This window comes from Sturnira hondurensis, unplaced genomic scaffold (genome assembly GCF_014824575.4).
Source record: "Sturnira hondurensis isolate 20B ecotype Veracruz unplaced genomic scaffold, ASM1482457v3 Scaffold0022908, whole genome shotgun sequence".
Classification (NCBI taxonomy): domain Eukaryota; kingdom Metazoa; phylum Chordata; class Mammalia; order Chiroptera; family Phyllostomidae; genus Sturnira; species Sturnira hondurensis.
In genome coordinates, this window is record NW_028095539.1 from 5,771,509 (window position 1) to 5,786,729 (window position 15,221).

The 15,221-nt window shown below is 61.4% G+C and overlaps 1 protein-coding gene across 1 annotated transcript in view; it reads left to right on the plus strand.

The window, feature by feature from the left end:
* HMCN2 (hemicentin 2) overlaps positions 1–15,221 on the plus strand; it is a 134,134-nt gene that overhangs the window by 38,347 nt on the left and 80,566 nt on the right. The window contains exons 16-22 of the mRNA XM_037036894.1: positions 6,210–6,398; positions 7,042–7,137; positions 7,367–7,494; positions 8,991–9,135; positions 11,148–11,260; positions 11,384–11,543; positions 12,930–13,095. Of these exons, the coding sequence (XP_036892789.1) occupies positions 6,210–6,398; positions 7,042–7,137; positions 7,367–7,494; positions 8,991–9,135; positions 11,148–11,260; positions 11,384–11,543; positions 12,930–13,095 (997 nt within the window). The remainder of the gene's footprint in view (positions 1–6,209; positions 6,399–7,041; positions 7,138–7,366; positions 7,495–8,990; positions 9,136–11,147; positions 11,261–11,383; positions 11,544–12,929; positions 13,096–15,221) is intronic.

A 15,221-nucleotide genomic window follows, 5' to 3' on the forward strand; every position in this document is an offset into this window, starting at 1 on the left:
GCCCTTCGCGCCTGCTTAATGAATGAGAGAGGAGCACCCCGGTGTCACAGGCGGGGAGTCTGGAGTCTTCTGTGGCCGGTGCATGGCCTTGGCAGTGGGAGCCGTGATGTCTGAGTCCCAGGCCTGGGTCCAGGCACCCAGAGCTGCTCGTGGGCATCGTTCCTTGGCACGCTGAGTGCGGTGGATCGGACTTGAAGGGTTTGCTGTAGCTGCAATGGGAGAGGCATGTGCTGGGAGATCTGGGAAGTGCAGGGAATCGAGAATGTGCTTTTCTGGACTGGGTGGGCTGGGCGGGCCGGGCCGGGCAAGGCGCTCTGGAGGGGGTAGAGCCCTGGGCGTAGCAGGCCAGTGAGCTGGGTCTGGCCCTGGGGGTGACAGTGCCGTCTCAGGGATCCTCCTAGGTTTGGGGTGCCCTTAGCCTTCATTCATTTATTCCTTCATTCATTCCTCCAACATGTGGTTGCCTGGTGACAGGGCCCTGTGTCGGGACACAACAGCAGCTGCCTTTGTGTTGCTGGCGGGTTGCTGAGAATATGTAGAGCACTAAGTGTTTGGAGGTGGCATCCTTGGAGTCTGGGAAGGGGGCCGCCCCAACTCTGGGGACTTGGGAAGGCTTCTTGGAGGAGGTGACGTCCTAGCCGAGCCCAGAGTAGTCAGTTGGGTGACGAGCTGCGGGACAGTGTCCCAGGTCAAAGGAGCAGCATGTGCAGATCCCCCTGCGACAGGAGAAGCCAGACAGGGAGTGAGACGACATCGAGAGGGTGGGGGGAGGGGCTGTGAGGCCGTGGCTACCTGACTCAGGTCGCTCCCGGCCTGGCCTCGGGAGCTGGCCAGAGCCCAGGCTTTGTCCCATGGGGGTGGTGAGAAGTTTTCAGGAGGTGAGACGTGCACTCAGACTTTCCCCGCACAGCTGGGCTCACCGGTGGGGCAGGGTGGGTGTGCGGAGATGAGGACTTAGAGCCTGGTTATAATAANTGGCAGTGGGAGCCGTGAATTCAGTTCTCTCCTACCTGAAACAATACTGCAGCTTTCGGCTTAGGNGGTGGATCGGACTCAAAGGGTTTGCTATAGCTGCAATGGGAGAGGCAAGTGCTGGGAGATCCGGGAAGTGCAGGGAATCGAGAATGTGCTTTTCTGGACTGGGTGGGCTGGGCGGGCCGGGCTGGGCAAGGCGCTCTGGAGCGGGTAGAGCCCTGGGCGTAGCAGGCCAGTGAGCTGGGTCTGGCCCTGGGGGTGACAGTGCCGTCTCAGGGATCCTGCTAGGTTTGGGGTGCCCTTAGCCTTCATTCATTTATTCCTTCATTCATTCCTCCAACACGTGGTCGCCTGGTGACCGGGCCCTGTGTCGGGACACAACAGCAGCTGCCTTTGTGTTGCTGGCGGGTCGCTGAGAATATGTAGAGCACTAAGTGTTTGGAGGTGGCATCCTTGGAGTCTGGGAAGGGGGCCGCCCCAACTCTGGGGACTTGGGAAGGCTTCTTGGAGGAGGTGACGTCCTAGCTGAGCCCAGAGTAGTCAGTTGGGTGACGAGCTGCGGGACAGCGTCCCAGGTCAAAGGAGCAGCATGTGCAGATCCCCCTGCGACAGGAGAAGCCAGACAGGGAGTGAGACGACATCGAGAGGGTGGGGGGAGGGGCTGTGAGGCCGTGGCTACCTGACTCAGGTCGCTCCCGGCCTGGCCTCGGGAGCTGGCCAGAGCCCAGGCTTTGTCCCATGGGGGCGGTGAGAGGTTTTCAGGAGGTGGGACGTGCACTCAGACTTTCCCCGCACAGCTGGGCTCGCCGGTGGGGCAGGGTGGGTGTGCGGAGATGAGGACTTAGAGCCTGGTTATAATAATACAGGTATAAGCTGACACCTCTACAAATCTGCCTAGTGCCAGGCCCAGCTCTGAGCGGGTTCTTGTACCAACCTGTAATCCGCTCACCCTCTTAGGGCGAAGGCTACCATTATGCCCTTTATAGACGGGGAAAATGAGGCACAGAGAGGTTAAATAACTTGTCCATGGTCACACAGCCGGCAAGTGGCACCGCTGAGAGTGAACCCAGGGTCCCAGCCTTTAGTCCCGGGACTTGACCCTAATGCCCACCAGCAGGGAGGGCTTGGCCGTGGCTCCCCCTCAGAGCCTCAGGCTCCGCATCTCTTAGGTGTCGTGTGAGTGAGCGATGAGAACGGCCTGGAACTTGGCGGGTGCTGGTCAGTGCCACAGTCCTCGTTGTCAGTCAGTGGGATCTGGATGAGCGGAGAGGGTGCTCCAGGGTGGGCTGCCCTTGGCATTCCCACAGGCAGCCCCCTGTTGCTCCACATCTGCCTTCTTTTTAGCAAGGCCTTATTTCTTTGGGGCCCAGGCTAACGCGCTGCCTGGTCCTGTTGTTCGCCTGCCAGCTGTTGCCCCCCTGCCAGCTGTTGCCCCCAGGGACCGTCTCCCCACGTCAGAGGGAGGAGGCAGCTGGCATCCTACAGGCAGGCTGCTGTGGGCGCTGGGCCACCATGGCCTCTGGCTTTCAGGTCAGGGGAAGGTGGACGGGGCCCTGGCCCCTGTGTGTTGGGCAAGCCGGCCTGGCGGCAGTGGTGGGAAATTGAATTGCCTGCCCATCTGGGTGGGGCCTTTGTGGCCAGGCTGGCAGAGGCCTCCTGGCAAAGAGCAGGTGGGCGCCGGGCCCAATTCCTGCTGCTGAACTGGAAACTGTCTTCCTGGTGGCATTTGGGGGCACCTCAAGGAGGGCAGCCTCCCCCTGCAGGACAGCAAATCGCTGTGTGTGTGGACCAGCCTGCAAGGGGCTTTTGCATTGGCTCTGGACCTGGCATTTGGCTATCGAGTCCTGGATCCGTGTGCAGGTCCTGCTACTCCTTTGGCCAAATGATTTACCTCCCTGAGCCCTGTGACATGGGCACAATAGGAACAAGCCTGTGCGTTGGGTCCCTGAGAGCTTAAGTGAGACCACGTGTCTTATCCAGGGGACGCACAGCACGCTGGTAGTCGGCAGGCTGGCTGACAAGGGCCCACCAAGGCAGAGTGAGGCATGCTGACCTGTGCCACGGCCGGTGGCTGGGCTCCTTGGTGGCCACCCCCTCCCCACACCCAGTGCCCTCTCTGTTGAAAAACTGTCCTGAAATACGTCGTTTCTGCCTTGCTGGGCTTCTCTCTAAGTGGACGTGTGCCTGTCCCCCTCTCTGCCTTCTCATTTCACTCCCCGATTCTTAGTCTCAACCTCCTCTGGGGTCCACCTTGGTCCTCTGCACTGTCTCTGGGCAGGAGACCTCTCTCTCCTGCTGGCCAGCCGAGTGGAGGCTGACGGGCTCTCTCTCCTTCCCGCCGGCTCGGCCCTGGGCCTCTGAGCCTCGGAACCCAGGGTGGGTGGCAGAGGGGATTGGGGCTGCAGGGTCTCAGATGATGAGAAAGAGCCATGGAACTTTCAGATATTCGAACCAGGGTAAAAGTAGAGTTTCTTCTGTACAGATGGGGAAACCGAGTCCCTGAGTGGTGAAGGGGTTTGCCCAGGAGGACCCAGTGGGGCCGGGGCATTGTGGGGGCCCTGCTCAGGCCATGGACCTGCAGGCCGGTGTCCCCGGTGCTGAGGACTGAGCAGGAGGAATGGAAGCCAGCACTTCTGTCCCGGTCACTTCTCAGCAGCTGCTAGAATCCACAGGGTCTTCCTGAAGGAGGGGTGCCCCCCACCCCTGCCCGCTGGGTCCAGGCTCCAGCACCCTCCATTCTTCTGAAGATGAGGTGGTGGGTGGGGAGGCAGAGGGAGCCCTGGGAGGCCCCACGGGAGGTCCAGGGCAGCCCTCACGATGGCCAGACCCTCCTGTCCAGCACCCCTCCGGGCTGGTGTCTGGTGTCCTTCACTGAGGCCATTTCCTCTGCCCGGGCCTCCGGTTCCCCATGCAGAGCCACCTCCTCATGGACATGCGGCTGTAGCCTCGGCTGGAGAGACCTGGGCCTGCCCAGCTCCTGCCCCGGAAACCTGCCCAAGGCCACATGAAAGGGCCTATGGCAGGGGGAGCCAGCTCCCTGTCCCTCCCTGGGTTACTGAGGGTCACGCCAGGGAGACTGGAGGAGGGGGCTTGGAACCCGAAAACCAAATGGCTGAACCTTGAGTAAGAGGCCCTGGGAAGAACACTGGGTGGGCACCTCGCCCCTGACCCCTCCCCATGTAATCCCTTCCTCTGGCCCACAAGGGGATCAGAAGACCCTCAGCTCTGGCATCTGAGGGTTGTGGGGTTCCGCCTATTTGGGGGCTCCAGTGAAGTGTGGGGGATGGCCGTAGAGGAGGGTGAGTCACAGTTTCCCGGGCAGGGTCTGAGCCTGGGATCTGGCGGCTTTGAGACTCACCCTGAGAGAGGGCACAAGAGTGGGGTGCGGCCCTGGCTGGGGAGCGGCACGCTGTCCCGAGCACACAGGGGATGCAGGGGCGCAGTGTCCAGAGCCTGGGCCACGGCAGCAGCCAGACCTGGGCCCTGATCCGAGCCCTGCCACTGGCTTCAGGCCGTGCTCTTGGGCAGGCTTTCACCCTCCGCCCCCTGGTGTCTGAGTCTGTATGTTGGGGGCTGCGGCGACACCGCCTCCTGAGTTTGTGGGAGCCATTCACGAAATCACGTTCCTGAAAGCGCTGTCCCCGTGCATGTCACTCAGTAGGCGTTCGAAATGCTACCCTTTATATCTCTGATTTGCTTGTTATGATAAGGGTCTGTCCCTTCTCAGTGGGAAGTTCAGGCCTGGGAGGAGGGCAAGGAAGAGAGTGCCCCTCGGGAGCCCAGACTGAGGAGACAAAGCCAGGCTGAGTGGGGTGTAAGGAGGGGTTGCAGATGGGAGGCCTGCCTGGAGGAAGGAGGCTAGAGCTGGGCCCTGGAGGCTGGCCGGGCGGAGTGGAGAAGGGGGCTTTGGGGGTACTGTCCCTGGGGTTGAACCTCAGCTCTGCCCAGGGTAGCGGCATAGCTGTGTCCCGGGCCCAGGGCCCTGCAGGGCCGGCGGCCCCACCTGAGGCGAGCCGGGACAGTGGCTCTCTGGGACGCTGCGCCGGGCCGCCAGGCCCCGGTGAGAAAGGCGCGCGGGTGGCTTCTGGGGTTAGGTCCAAGACTGTCTTCCTCCTTGTTGTAGTTTTCTTCGCTGTGTTTACGTCTCCCTGGAACGTCCCTCACCCCTGAGGCTGGGAGGGAAATCTGATTCACGGTTTGGATGGGCAGGGGAGGTTTCTGGAAGGAGATGGGAAGGACGAAGAGGCGGAGGGTTGTTCATGGTGCTGGACGTGAAGCCTTAACAAAAGCCTGGGGACCTCCCTGGCCACGGGTCTGGGGACAGGGGCCTGAGGCCAGTGTCCAGAGGCGGCAGGGGACAGGGCCTGGACCCGCCTGGAGTTGGACCTGCTTCTGGCCTGTTGAGGGCCAAAAGGACGTGAGAGTCTGTTCTGGGGAATAGCTTGCTGCTCTTCCCCGACTATAAAATAAGCCCGCGCTCCGGGAAGAACATCTGGAAGGAGCCCTGCAGTCTATTCGCAGCGGTTAGCTCGGGCAGGGGTGTGGGATTTGGGGATGTGTGGAGCACAAAGGAGAGGAAATACTCGTGCGTGTGTCTAGACGTATCCTCACTTGGGCGAGCGGGGAAGCCTCGTTCAGAGGCGTTGTCCGGAGTAATTGCTGGTGTGGCCTTTCCACGCTCCAGTGTCGCCGTTCGGATCAGAAAGTGGACAGTTATGTTGCTCGCACAAAGTGTGTTTGGATTTTGGGGCAGCGTTTTGCCTGCTCCTTGCAGAAACCACAGCAAACAGAGAGAGGCAGAAAAGAGATTAGAGATGGTCACAAGCGCCCCACAAAGTTGGTCCTGTGGGGTGGCGTACACAGAAGGGACCCTGGAAGTGGCCACTCAAGTCTAGGATGCCTGCTAAAGGAAGCACCCTGTAGCCCAGGATGGGGTGACATGGTCTCAGAGGCCCCTGTGGCCCCTCAGGGGTGGGCTTCCTGGGCAGTGTCACTACCAGGAGCGGGAGAGTTGTCCCCAGGACCCCACACAGGCCTACAAGGTGGGTTGGCAGCTTCCTGCTCCTGAGAGCTCTCCAGGGGTGGCCCCCCACCAAGTTCAGGCTGGCCACAGGGTATGAGTCAGCTCCAAGTTCATGAGGGTCAGGCTGGAGGTGGGGGGACCTCCCAGTGATCGGGGACAGTCCCCTGGGGCTGGGTGGGTCCAGCCGCCATGACTGATCACCTTCCTGCAGATGTGCCCCAACTGGTGGAGCCGCCCCAGAATGTCACAGTGGAGCTGGGCAGGAGTGCCCTCCTTGCCTGTCGTGCCACAGGCCGCCCGCCCCCCATGGTTACCTGGCACCGGGCAGACGGCCGGCCGTTGGAGCCCGGGCGGGGCAGCAGGACCAGGCAGCCTGACTCAGGAGTGCTGTTCTTTGAAAGTAAGAGATCAGAGCAAGGGTGGGTGGGCAGCAGGGATAGGATGGCTTCTGACACCCTGCGCCCCCAGTCTGGGTGGCCAGGGCAGGACCCTGAGCCCCAGCACTGACTGTGGGTGACACAGGGTTATATGTTCAGCTGGGTGACTCTGGTCAAGTCATCTCACTGCTCTGAATGGTCATAATAGCAATAATGGCCAGGCTGCCACCTGGGTCTGAGGACAGGCTACCCTATGGGGCCATGGTGTGGGTGACACACGTGCAACACCAGCACGGCCCCTGGCACACGTCATAGGTCTTAGCCATCACCACCACCACCACCCGCTCCTGCTACAGCCACTGTTTACTATGCGCCAGGCTGGCTGCTGGGCACCATATTCACGTCCTCTTGCTGACCCCTCCCAGTCACAGCCAGATATTGACAAGTTGTCCCCATTCTACCCATGAGCAAGCTGAGGCCTTCTGTTCGTCCACAGCCCGACTCTGTGCCCCGTTGCCCTCCTCTCTGCCACCCCTAACCCTCCCACCTAACCTCTGCAGGGCCAGGCTGTGCCGAGGGCTCCCCCTGTGCCAGGGTGCGGAGCCTGTGGGGGCTGGAGCCGTGGTGTGCTCCCAGCAGTCAGGCCTGCCTCTTCCCCGCCCTCAGGTGTGGTCCCTGAAGACCAGGCCTCATACATCTGTGAAGCTCAAAATGTTTTTGGGAAGGTCCAGGCGGAGACTCGGCTGGTGGTGACTGGACATGGTTCGCTGGGGGATCTAGAGGGGTGGGGGAGGGGGGAGGGGGGACATCCAGGGGGCACCCCATGGCCCCCCATCCTTTGGGACAGGTGTGTCCAGGGCCAGGTATTCCGGGGGGAGCACCTGCAGCCCTGCCTCCTGGACAGGTCCCTGGGGAGGGGAGGGTGAGGCCTCTTTCCCCAGAAGACCACCCACAGGAATCTAGGGACCGACACTGTGTCCTCTCCCCACAGCGCCACCCCAGATCGCCAGCAGCGCCTCCACCGTCCGGGTGCTGGAGAGGCAGCCCGTGTCCCTGCCCTGCATCATCCTGGCCGGAAGGCCCTTCCCGGAGAGGCGCTGGCTCAAGGCCGGCCGGCCGGTGAGTGCGGGCTCCTCCCGGTGAGGCGGGCGTTGGTGCTGGCGACGGAGGGGCTCTCCCATTCACACCTTGGCTTCCACTTTGCCGTGCCCCTGGTTTGGAATATCCTCTTCCTTCCCCCCTCTCTTTCCTGCCTCTTCCGAGAACCCTCTTTGATGATATGCTGAGAGCATCGTCACCCTCTAAGGTCTGGCCAAGTCCGGTGGGGCAGCCGTCCCCCTGGAGCTCAGTGGGGCGATCTGGCCCTGTCAGTGCTGAGGTCTGGGAGCAGGGGTGAGCTGGGGGCTCGGACGCCATGCACCGGTCACCCTGTCCTGGCTCCGGGCTCAGCTCTGGCCTGGGCACTGTAACAGCTGCCCAGCCGCCTAGCACAGCGCAGGCACCTAGCAGCCACTTCGTCCCTGCACGTGGGGTTGCTCCCCTCTGTTTTCTTCTCCTCTCCCGCCCACTCCTTCGTCACCTTCCCCTCGGTCCTTCTGCCATTGGCACACATGCTGGGAGTCCTCATGCCCTCGAGGCCAGAAAGAGGTGCCCTCACCCGGTTTTACTTCAAAGCACTAGAGACACCTAGGGAGGCAGTGACTGTGTGGCCGTCTTTCTGTCCCTGCTGCCTGGTGTGGGAGCCCTTGTCCCGGCGGTGATGCCATCCAGTGTGCGTGTGTTGTGGAGGCTGGTTGTGCCTGTGACTCACAGTCAGCCGTGTGGTTAGATGTGACCTGTGGCAGGCCACGTGCAGGCGTGGAGCTGGGCAGTGAGCACCCTTCCTGAGTTGGGGGCACGTGGCAGGGACTAGCCTGTTTGCGCCCAGTGGGCACACCAGGTCCCCTGCCTGTGCGGCTCCGGAGTGCGAGGAGCCGAAAGGCCATCCAGCCTGCTCGGCCCTGAAGGGCCTGGTGCCCCAACGTCCATGGAGTGTGCAGCCAGGCTCACAGGACAGGGACGGGGAGGCCACAGGAGGGGTCTGGCCTGGTCTGGCTTGCTGGAGGTCACCCAGGCCTGTTCTGGGTCAGTGTCGCCTGCCACCCTGATGTTCTTGGGGCCCCGGGCGGCCACCAGGAGCTGCTTTCCCTGCTTCTCGCACCAGGACCCCATCTGAAGTGGTCACACTTCTGCTCTGTGTTCCTCTCTTCTCTCCCTGGGGCCTCGGGGTGGTGGGGCCTCAGGGCTCAGCCCTCCTCCTCAGGAGGCCCCGGCCCTGTGCTCCCAGGACAGGTTCCTCTGACCTGGCTGGGGTCAGGAGTCTTGCCCTGTCCAGGTGGCATGGCGAGTGGGGGGGGTGCTGTGGGTCAGGCCCACCTAGCTGTGAGGGTCTGTGGAGGTGAGGAGTCTTAGGGAAGGGGTGGGGGCTGGGTGATCATGGCCTCACCCCCAACTCGCTCCCCCACCTTCTGCCAGTCCAGCCTGCACCCTCCTGGGTGGGTGTCTCTGAGGGCTCTCTCTTAGCTGGCTCTGGAGGGGGCCGAGGGCCCAAGCTGGCACTTCCTCGCCCTCCCCAGCTCCCACCCGGCAGCCGGCACTCCGTTCGAGCTGATGGCAGCCTCCACCTGGACCGGGCACTGCAGGAAGACGCGGGGAAGTACAGCTGCGTGGTCGCCAACACGGCCGGCTCCCAGCGCAGGGACATGGAGCTGGTGGTCCACGGTGAGTCCATGGGGTGGGGCCGTGGGTGCCCGGGACTGGGGCAGGCGTGTGCAGGGACTTGACCTTGAATACCTTTGTTTGAAGAGAAACTTGCATGAGTCGTAATGACTGCAGGAAATTTAGAGATTGGGCAGGTAAGTAAAAAATGTAATGCTAACAGCTAAGAAGAACCAGAATAATTTTACCTGTTGGTGCGTGTCTTTATACTGTGCACACCTGTGAGCTTGCACACACACTCTCATCTATAATAAATTGTGTATAATATAAGTTATGTATTTTCATACCAATTATACGGGTATCCGCATTTCTGCCCATTGGTCTGTAAGTTCTCTGTCAGCACATGCATGCACATATTTCAAAACCAGGCAGGGACTGCAGTGTTACACCCCGTCTGCAGCCTGAGAGTTCCCCGTCGCGCTGTCTGTGACCCTTTTCCATCAGCAAATTCCCAGAAGCATCGGTTCAAGGCTGCACACCCTGCTCGGATGAGCCTCCAGTACCTAACCCGTCCCCTGTCTCCCCGGGGAGAGGCCCGGTGCTCCCACCTCTGCCCATGCAACCGGTCCTCCCTCAGGAGAAACCCCTTACCGGGGAACGGAGCCTCGAGTCACGAGGATTGCCCATTTTTAGGGCTTTTCGTGTGTTTTGCCCAGTTACTCTCCCACTCACAGCGCCCTCCACCCAGCTCCCACTGTTCTTTTTAAAGGAAGATGAGGAGTTTAAAGGAAGTTGATTATAGTTCGTCCTTGACCGAGTATGTTAATGCCCTCTTTTTAAAAACGTTTGTTCCCTAAACCCCCCAACTGGGGAGCAGGAGTACACACTCTTCCCCACTTTTTAGGGGGAAACCAAAGTGCAGGAGGAGGCTGGGTGTAGAGCCTGGGGTCTCGTCTCCCCGCGACCACAGTGGTGGTCAGAGGCTGGGCACAGGCCCCACAGAGACCTCACTTCGTTTTCGTAACTGCTCCAGGGCGTGGGCTTTGAGACACTCCACTCGGGTTCCAGAAGCTGAGGCTCCAAGTGGGGAGGGGCTGCTCCGGGTCACAGGTCAGCAAACCATGCTGCCCATGCAGAGCGCGCCCTCCGAAGGGCCCACTACAAGGGCCCCGCCTCTTCGGCAGGGCAGCGTGAACCACGCCCCGGGTCTGGCTTCCCTCCCGACTCTCCACGCTCCTCAGAGACCCATCTCTGTGCCTGTGACATTGGGTGGTGCCCGGGAGGGACATGGCACTTGTTTCCAAGTGGACTTGTGCTGTGACTATTTTCTGCCATTTCTTATTTGGCCATCCCCAGTGAGTGGGCAACAGATTGGGGTCATGTTGCTTGTTTTGCTGATCAAGGAATATGGGTGCCAAAGGATGGAGTGGTTTTTCCCGAGTCCCAGGGCACAGGGAGGGCAGGGCGGGGGCCCAGGTGCGCTGCCCTCTGAACTTGAGCGGCAGCAGCCGGGGCTGCTCTGCGCTCGGTCCTCTGTTGTTGAAATGCTTGTGGGTTTTTTTCCACTTGGGGTGCAATATTCAGAACAGAGAGTTTACCACTGTAACTATTTTTGAGGGTACAATCCAGGGGCATTAAGGACCTTCACATGGTTGCATAACCATCCTCTATCCGTCTCCAGAACTTTCTAACTTTCCCAAACTACACTCTGTCCCCGTGGAACCCCGACTCCCATCCTGCCCCCTTGCCCCGGCCAGCACGCTGCTCTGGATCTGCCTGTTCCAGGCGCGGTGGGTAGGGGGCGTCGTGCAGTGTTCGTCCCTCTCTGCTGGCTCATTGCACTTGGCATCATGCTTTCAAGGTCCATCCGTGCTGTGGTGCCCGATCTTCACTCCCTGTTAAGGCTGAACGCAGCTCCCCACGCACACACCATGTAATGCTCATCCATCATCCGTTGTCGGATATTTAACTTGTTTCCAGCTTTTTGCCATTGTGAATAATGTCACGATGAACTTTGGTTTACAAAGCTTTGTAAAAAGCTTTGTAAAAAACAAACTTTGGTTTGTTTTTAAAAGTGCCGCCTAGAATCCAGTCCCCTGCCACCCACCACGTCACCAATGAAGGGGTTCCAGCCTCTCTCCCCTGTGTTGCCTCTGGAGTTCCCACCCCTGCCATCACCTGGACCAAGGTAAGTGGAGCTTGTCACCACTGAGTGTGACGGGGGCAGGCCCAGCGCCTCGTGGTGAGGGGCACGATGCCACACTGCCCTGGGGTGTGGGTTCTGCCCATGTCACCTGTGACTGTGCCACAGGAGAGCAATGCCCTCACCTCCGGCGGTCCCCACCACAACGTGAGCAGGGACGGCACCTTGGTCATCGCCCGGCCATCCACCCAGGACGCGGGGGCCTATATCTGCACCGCCACCAACACCGTGGGCTTCTCGAGCCAGGAGATGCGGCTTTCTGTCAACAGTGAGCGCTGGCTTCCCCGGTTCTGGGGGCTCGGGGCTTGGCAGGGGCGGGCGCAGGGGCCTGGACCCTCTGACCTTACCTGCCCCTCCCCATACCCTGGTCGACCCTGCCTCTAAATTCTTCCCATGTGAAGGGCACGTGGGCCAAAGCTCAGAGCAGGGTCCCAGGTGGAGTGGACGTGCTCAGAGGGCAGTGCCCACTCACAGGCAAGCGCAGTCGCGTGGTCTCTCTCCTTCCCCGTCTCGGCCCCGTGCAACTGCCGGGGGTGGGTGGGGAGGCATAGCACCAACAGGCTGGAGACACATGGCCCCACACTGGACCCCCACCCCTGCCACCTCAGCGGGCCCCTCGCCAGCCCCTCCCCCTGACGCTTTGTGCCCCAGACTCTCTGACTTCCTTTCAGCCTGTGTCAAGGCCATGGCCTCAGGGCCTTGGCGGTGTAGTTGCCACTGGTTAGAATGCCCTTCCCTCACCTCTGGGCCCAGCCGGTGTCTCTCATCTCTCCCATCCGTCAGATGCCAGCTCCCCCTGGTGCCCCAGGCTGGGTCCAGGAACATCCCCTTTGGGATGCCTGTCATGACTCTGATCAAATAAGTGACCCAATGTGAGCTGTTTGCCCCCGGGGTTCCCTGCGGGCCCTTCGTGCTGAACACAGGGGTGGGACCCGTCCTCGCTGCCCTGTCCAGCCGTCACCCCAGAGCCGGGCACTCAGAGCTGCGTGGACAAGTGAGCCAACATGAGCCCGTCTTCCGTCATATGCGCCCGTGGCCCCCACTCTTGTACCCCTCTGGCACAGGACACACAGGGACACACGTGTGGGCCCTGTGGGTCTCACTGTCCCCAGCTGCCTGGCTTGTTCAGCTGTTGGTGCTTAGACTCGTACTGGGTGCCTTCAGTGTAGGAGCACTTGGCTGGAAATGGGGGGGGCATAAGGAAGGAGGGATTAGGGTGGTCTCCCCCCCACTGGGAGCCTCCTGCTTGACAGGAGAGCGAGGAGGCGGGCACAGATTAGCACAGCTCCCCGATAGAGTTGGGGAAGGCTGGAAGGGGACTGCGCGTCGCCTGGTGGCTGAAGTCCTGGGACTAAGTGGGGTGATCTCAGGGGACAGGGTATAGAGAGGAGGAGGAGGAGGAGGGAACTTGACCCAGTGTCCTCAGGGAAGGAACAGCAGGTGAGGAGAAGCCAGGGGGGCGTAGATGTGGAGACAGGAGCAGCCGCCACAGCGCGGGGCACTGGGGAAACCAGCAGATCCGAGCCCACCCCAGGGCCAGCACCCTCCCACCCACCTCCGCACCTCCCAGGTGGCAATGCTGCCTCAGCTTCCTGGGGGCCCCGTCCCGCGGCTCCCTGACCTGCTCACAGTTTCTGCCTGTTTCCACCAACAGCCAAGCCCAGGATCCACGCGAATGTCTCACACGATTCAGACCAGCCACAGAGAGTCACAGCCAAGGCCGGTGAGGATGTGACCTTGGACTGTGAGGCCCAAGGCTCCCCACCCCCGTTGGTCACCTGGACCAAGGACTTCCACCCTGTGCCAGCCGTCACGGACAGGTGACCCCAACTGCATGGCCTTGGCCTGGAGAAGGGGAAGAGCTTAGAGTTTAGGGGACAACCAGCCTCAGGTGGCTGGTGACCCAGGAGGCATGAGGAGCCTGTGGATGCTCCCAGGGGGCACGCATTCACCTCTGCACACAGTGCCTTTGTCCCTGGGTCCCCTGAAGCCTCTGTGTGGACCTCTAGAGCGTCCATGGATGCACAGGGTGAGACCCTTTGGGGACAACAGCCCCCCGGAATTTCTCGCCTTGCTACCGGGAGTCACATGTGGGTTCCTGCTACCTGCGTGGCAGCCCGTGCTGCCTGAGCTGAGCCTCGGCTCAGAGAGCTGGGCGAGCTGCCCACCGAGCCCCAGCTGCGAAGAGCAACGCTGTGGCTAGGTCGCATCCCAAACGTGACGCAGGCTCCGTCCTCGCCTGCTCTGCGGCCCACGTGTCTGGCGGCTGGGCTTTCTGACTCAACTCCCAAACTCACGTGTCCTGGGAGTGGAGGGCGGCTGGATGGGGTGTCCTTCAAAGCCAGGCCGCACCCCGCAGACAGGGGGTGGGGGTGGTTCCAGACAAGAGAGCCTGAAAGTTCCGGGGGCCCCGGACCCATGGGGGTGGGGGAGGACGGCTGCAGCTCTGGCTGGTGACATCAGGGCTGGCGCGGCCTTTGAGAAGTCCCAGGATGGGGAGTTCTGTGCAGCCCCCACCCCCGGCCCCCACACTCGGTCTCGCCTCCCAGGACATCTGTGTGGTGAGCCCTTCCAGGCCTCGGCGCCTGCGCCTCTGCGTGCAGCGGAGGCCCGTGGCCCGGCTGGGTCTGCAGCACCCCCGCCTCAGGCTCTGTGGGTGTCCCTGCAGCTCTGTGTCCTGCATGGGGTGGGGGTGTGAGTCGGGGGAGCCCACATCTGCTCCCAGAAAGCCTGGTTCTAGCCTCTTGGCTGGGGGTGGGGGGATGGCTGGGAGAGGGTGGCCGGCGGCCAGGTGCTTATTTGTTTAGGACTTTTGCTGAAATGGGGGCCCGCAGGTCCCCTTTGTTCACCCCTTCTTGTTGTGATGCATGGAGACAGGTCCGCGGGGAGTCATGAATCTGTGAGCGCCGCTTTTGCAATCCTTGAGTTTTGCTGTTCCTTCTCCCCTGCCCTCTGCACTCCTCGCTGGCTTCCAGCCTGCTCCCGGGATTTATGAGATCCCGGGGCTTTATCCTGGTGAGAAGGAAAAGAGGCCTGGGGCGGAGCTGGGCAGAGGAGCTCCGAGCCCAGCTGGGTCCGTCGCGGTCATGTGGCCTCGGGTCTCCGTCTGCAAAGTGGACTCTGTGTGCGTGGTGTTCGTGCGATGCTGTGATGGATGCGCGAGCCTCAGCGCGTCATAAATCGCTCCTCTGGACCCCGTCTGCCTGCTGCTGTTCACGCGCTGGAGCATCGTTTGCGGCTTCTAAAACGAACCCATCTGTTATCCTGTTTTGCTCTCATCCACTTGCTAAAGATGTGCGTGCTGTACAATCCTAAGTTTTCGGTATATTCAGAGCTGTGCGTTCATCACCACGATCAATTTCCGGACACTTCCAGCGCCCCTCCCCCACTGTAAGCCCCTATATTAATCGGCAGCCTCTCCCCACTCCTGCCCCCACCCCCAAGCCCAGCCCAGGCCCTGACAACCACCAGTTCGCTCTCTGTCTTTGGACTTGTCTGTTCTGGACGTTTCACGTAGAGGGGAGCCACTGCAGGTGGCCCAGTTCACTTGGCACCGCGGTTTTAGGCTGGCCCACGCTGTCGCGAGTTCGGCACTCTGTTCCCTTTGGCGGCCGGGTCGTACCCCACCGTGTGGGCAGACTGCCTTTGCTGATCCAGCCACCAGTGACGTGGGTGTTTTGGTTCCCAGTTGCTGGTGGGTAACACTGCCGACGTTGGGTGGCATTTATATTGGGTGGCATTTAAACCGCACGTAAGCGCCCTTGACAGGCTCTGGGCCCCTGGTTCCCGTCTTGACTGTGGAAAGCGCCCAGCAGCTGTCGGGCAGCTTCCCCACACAGGCCCAGCGCAGCCTTCCCGCCGACGCGGCTCCCTGGCTCCCCGGCTCCCCGTGGTCTCTGGGCCATTTGCCCAGAAAACACACCGATGGGGGGCAGAGTGCGGGCGT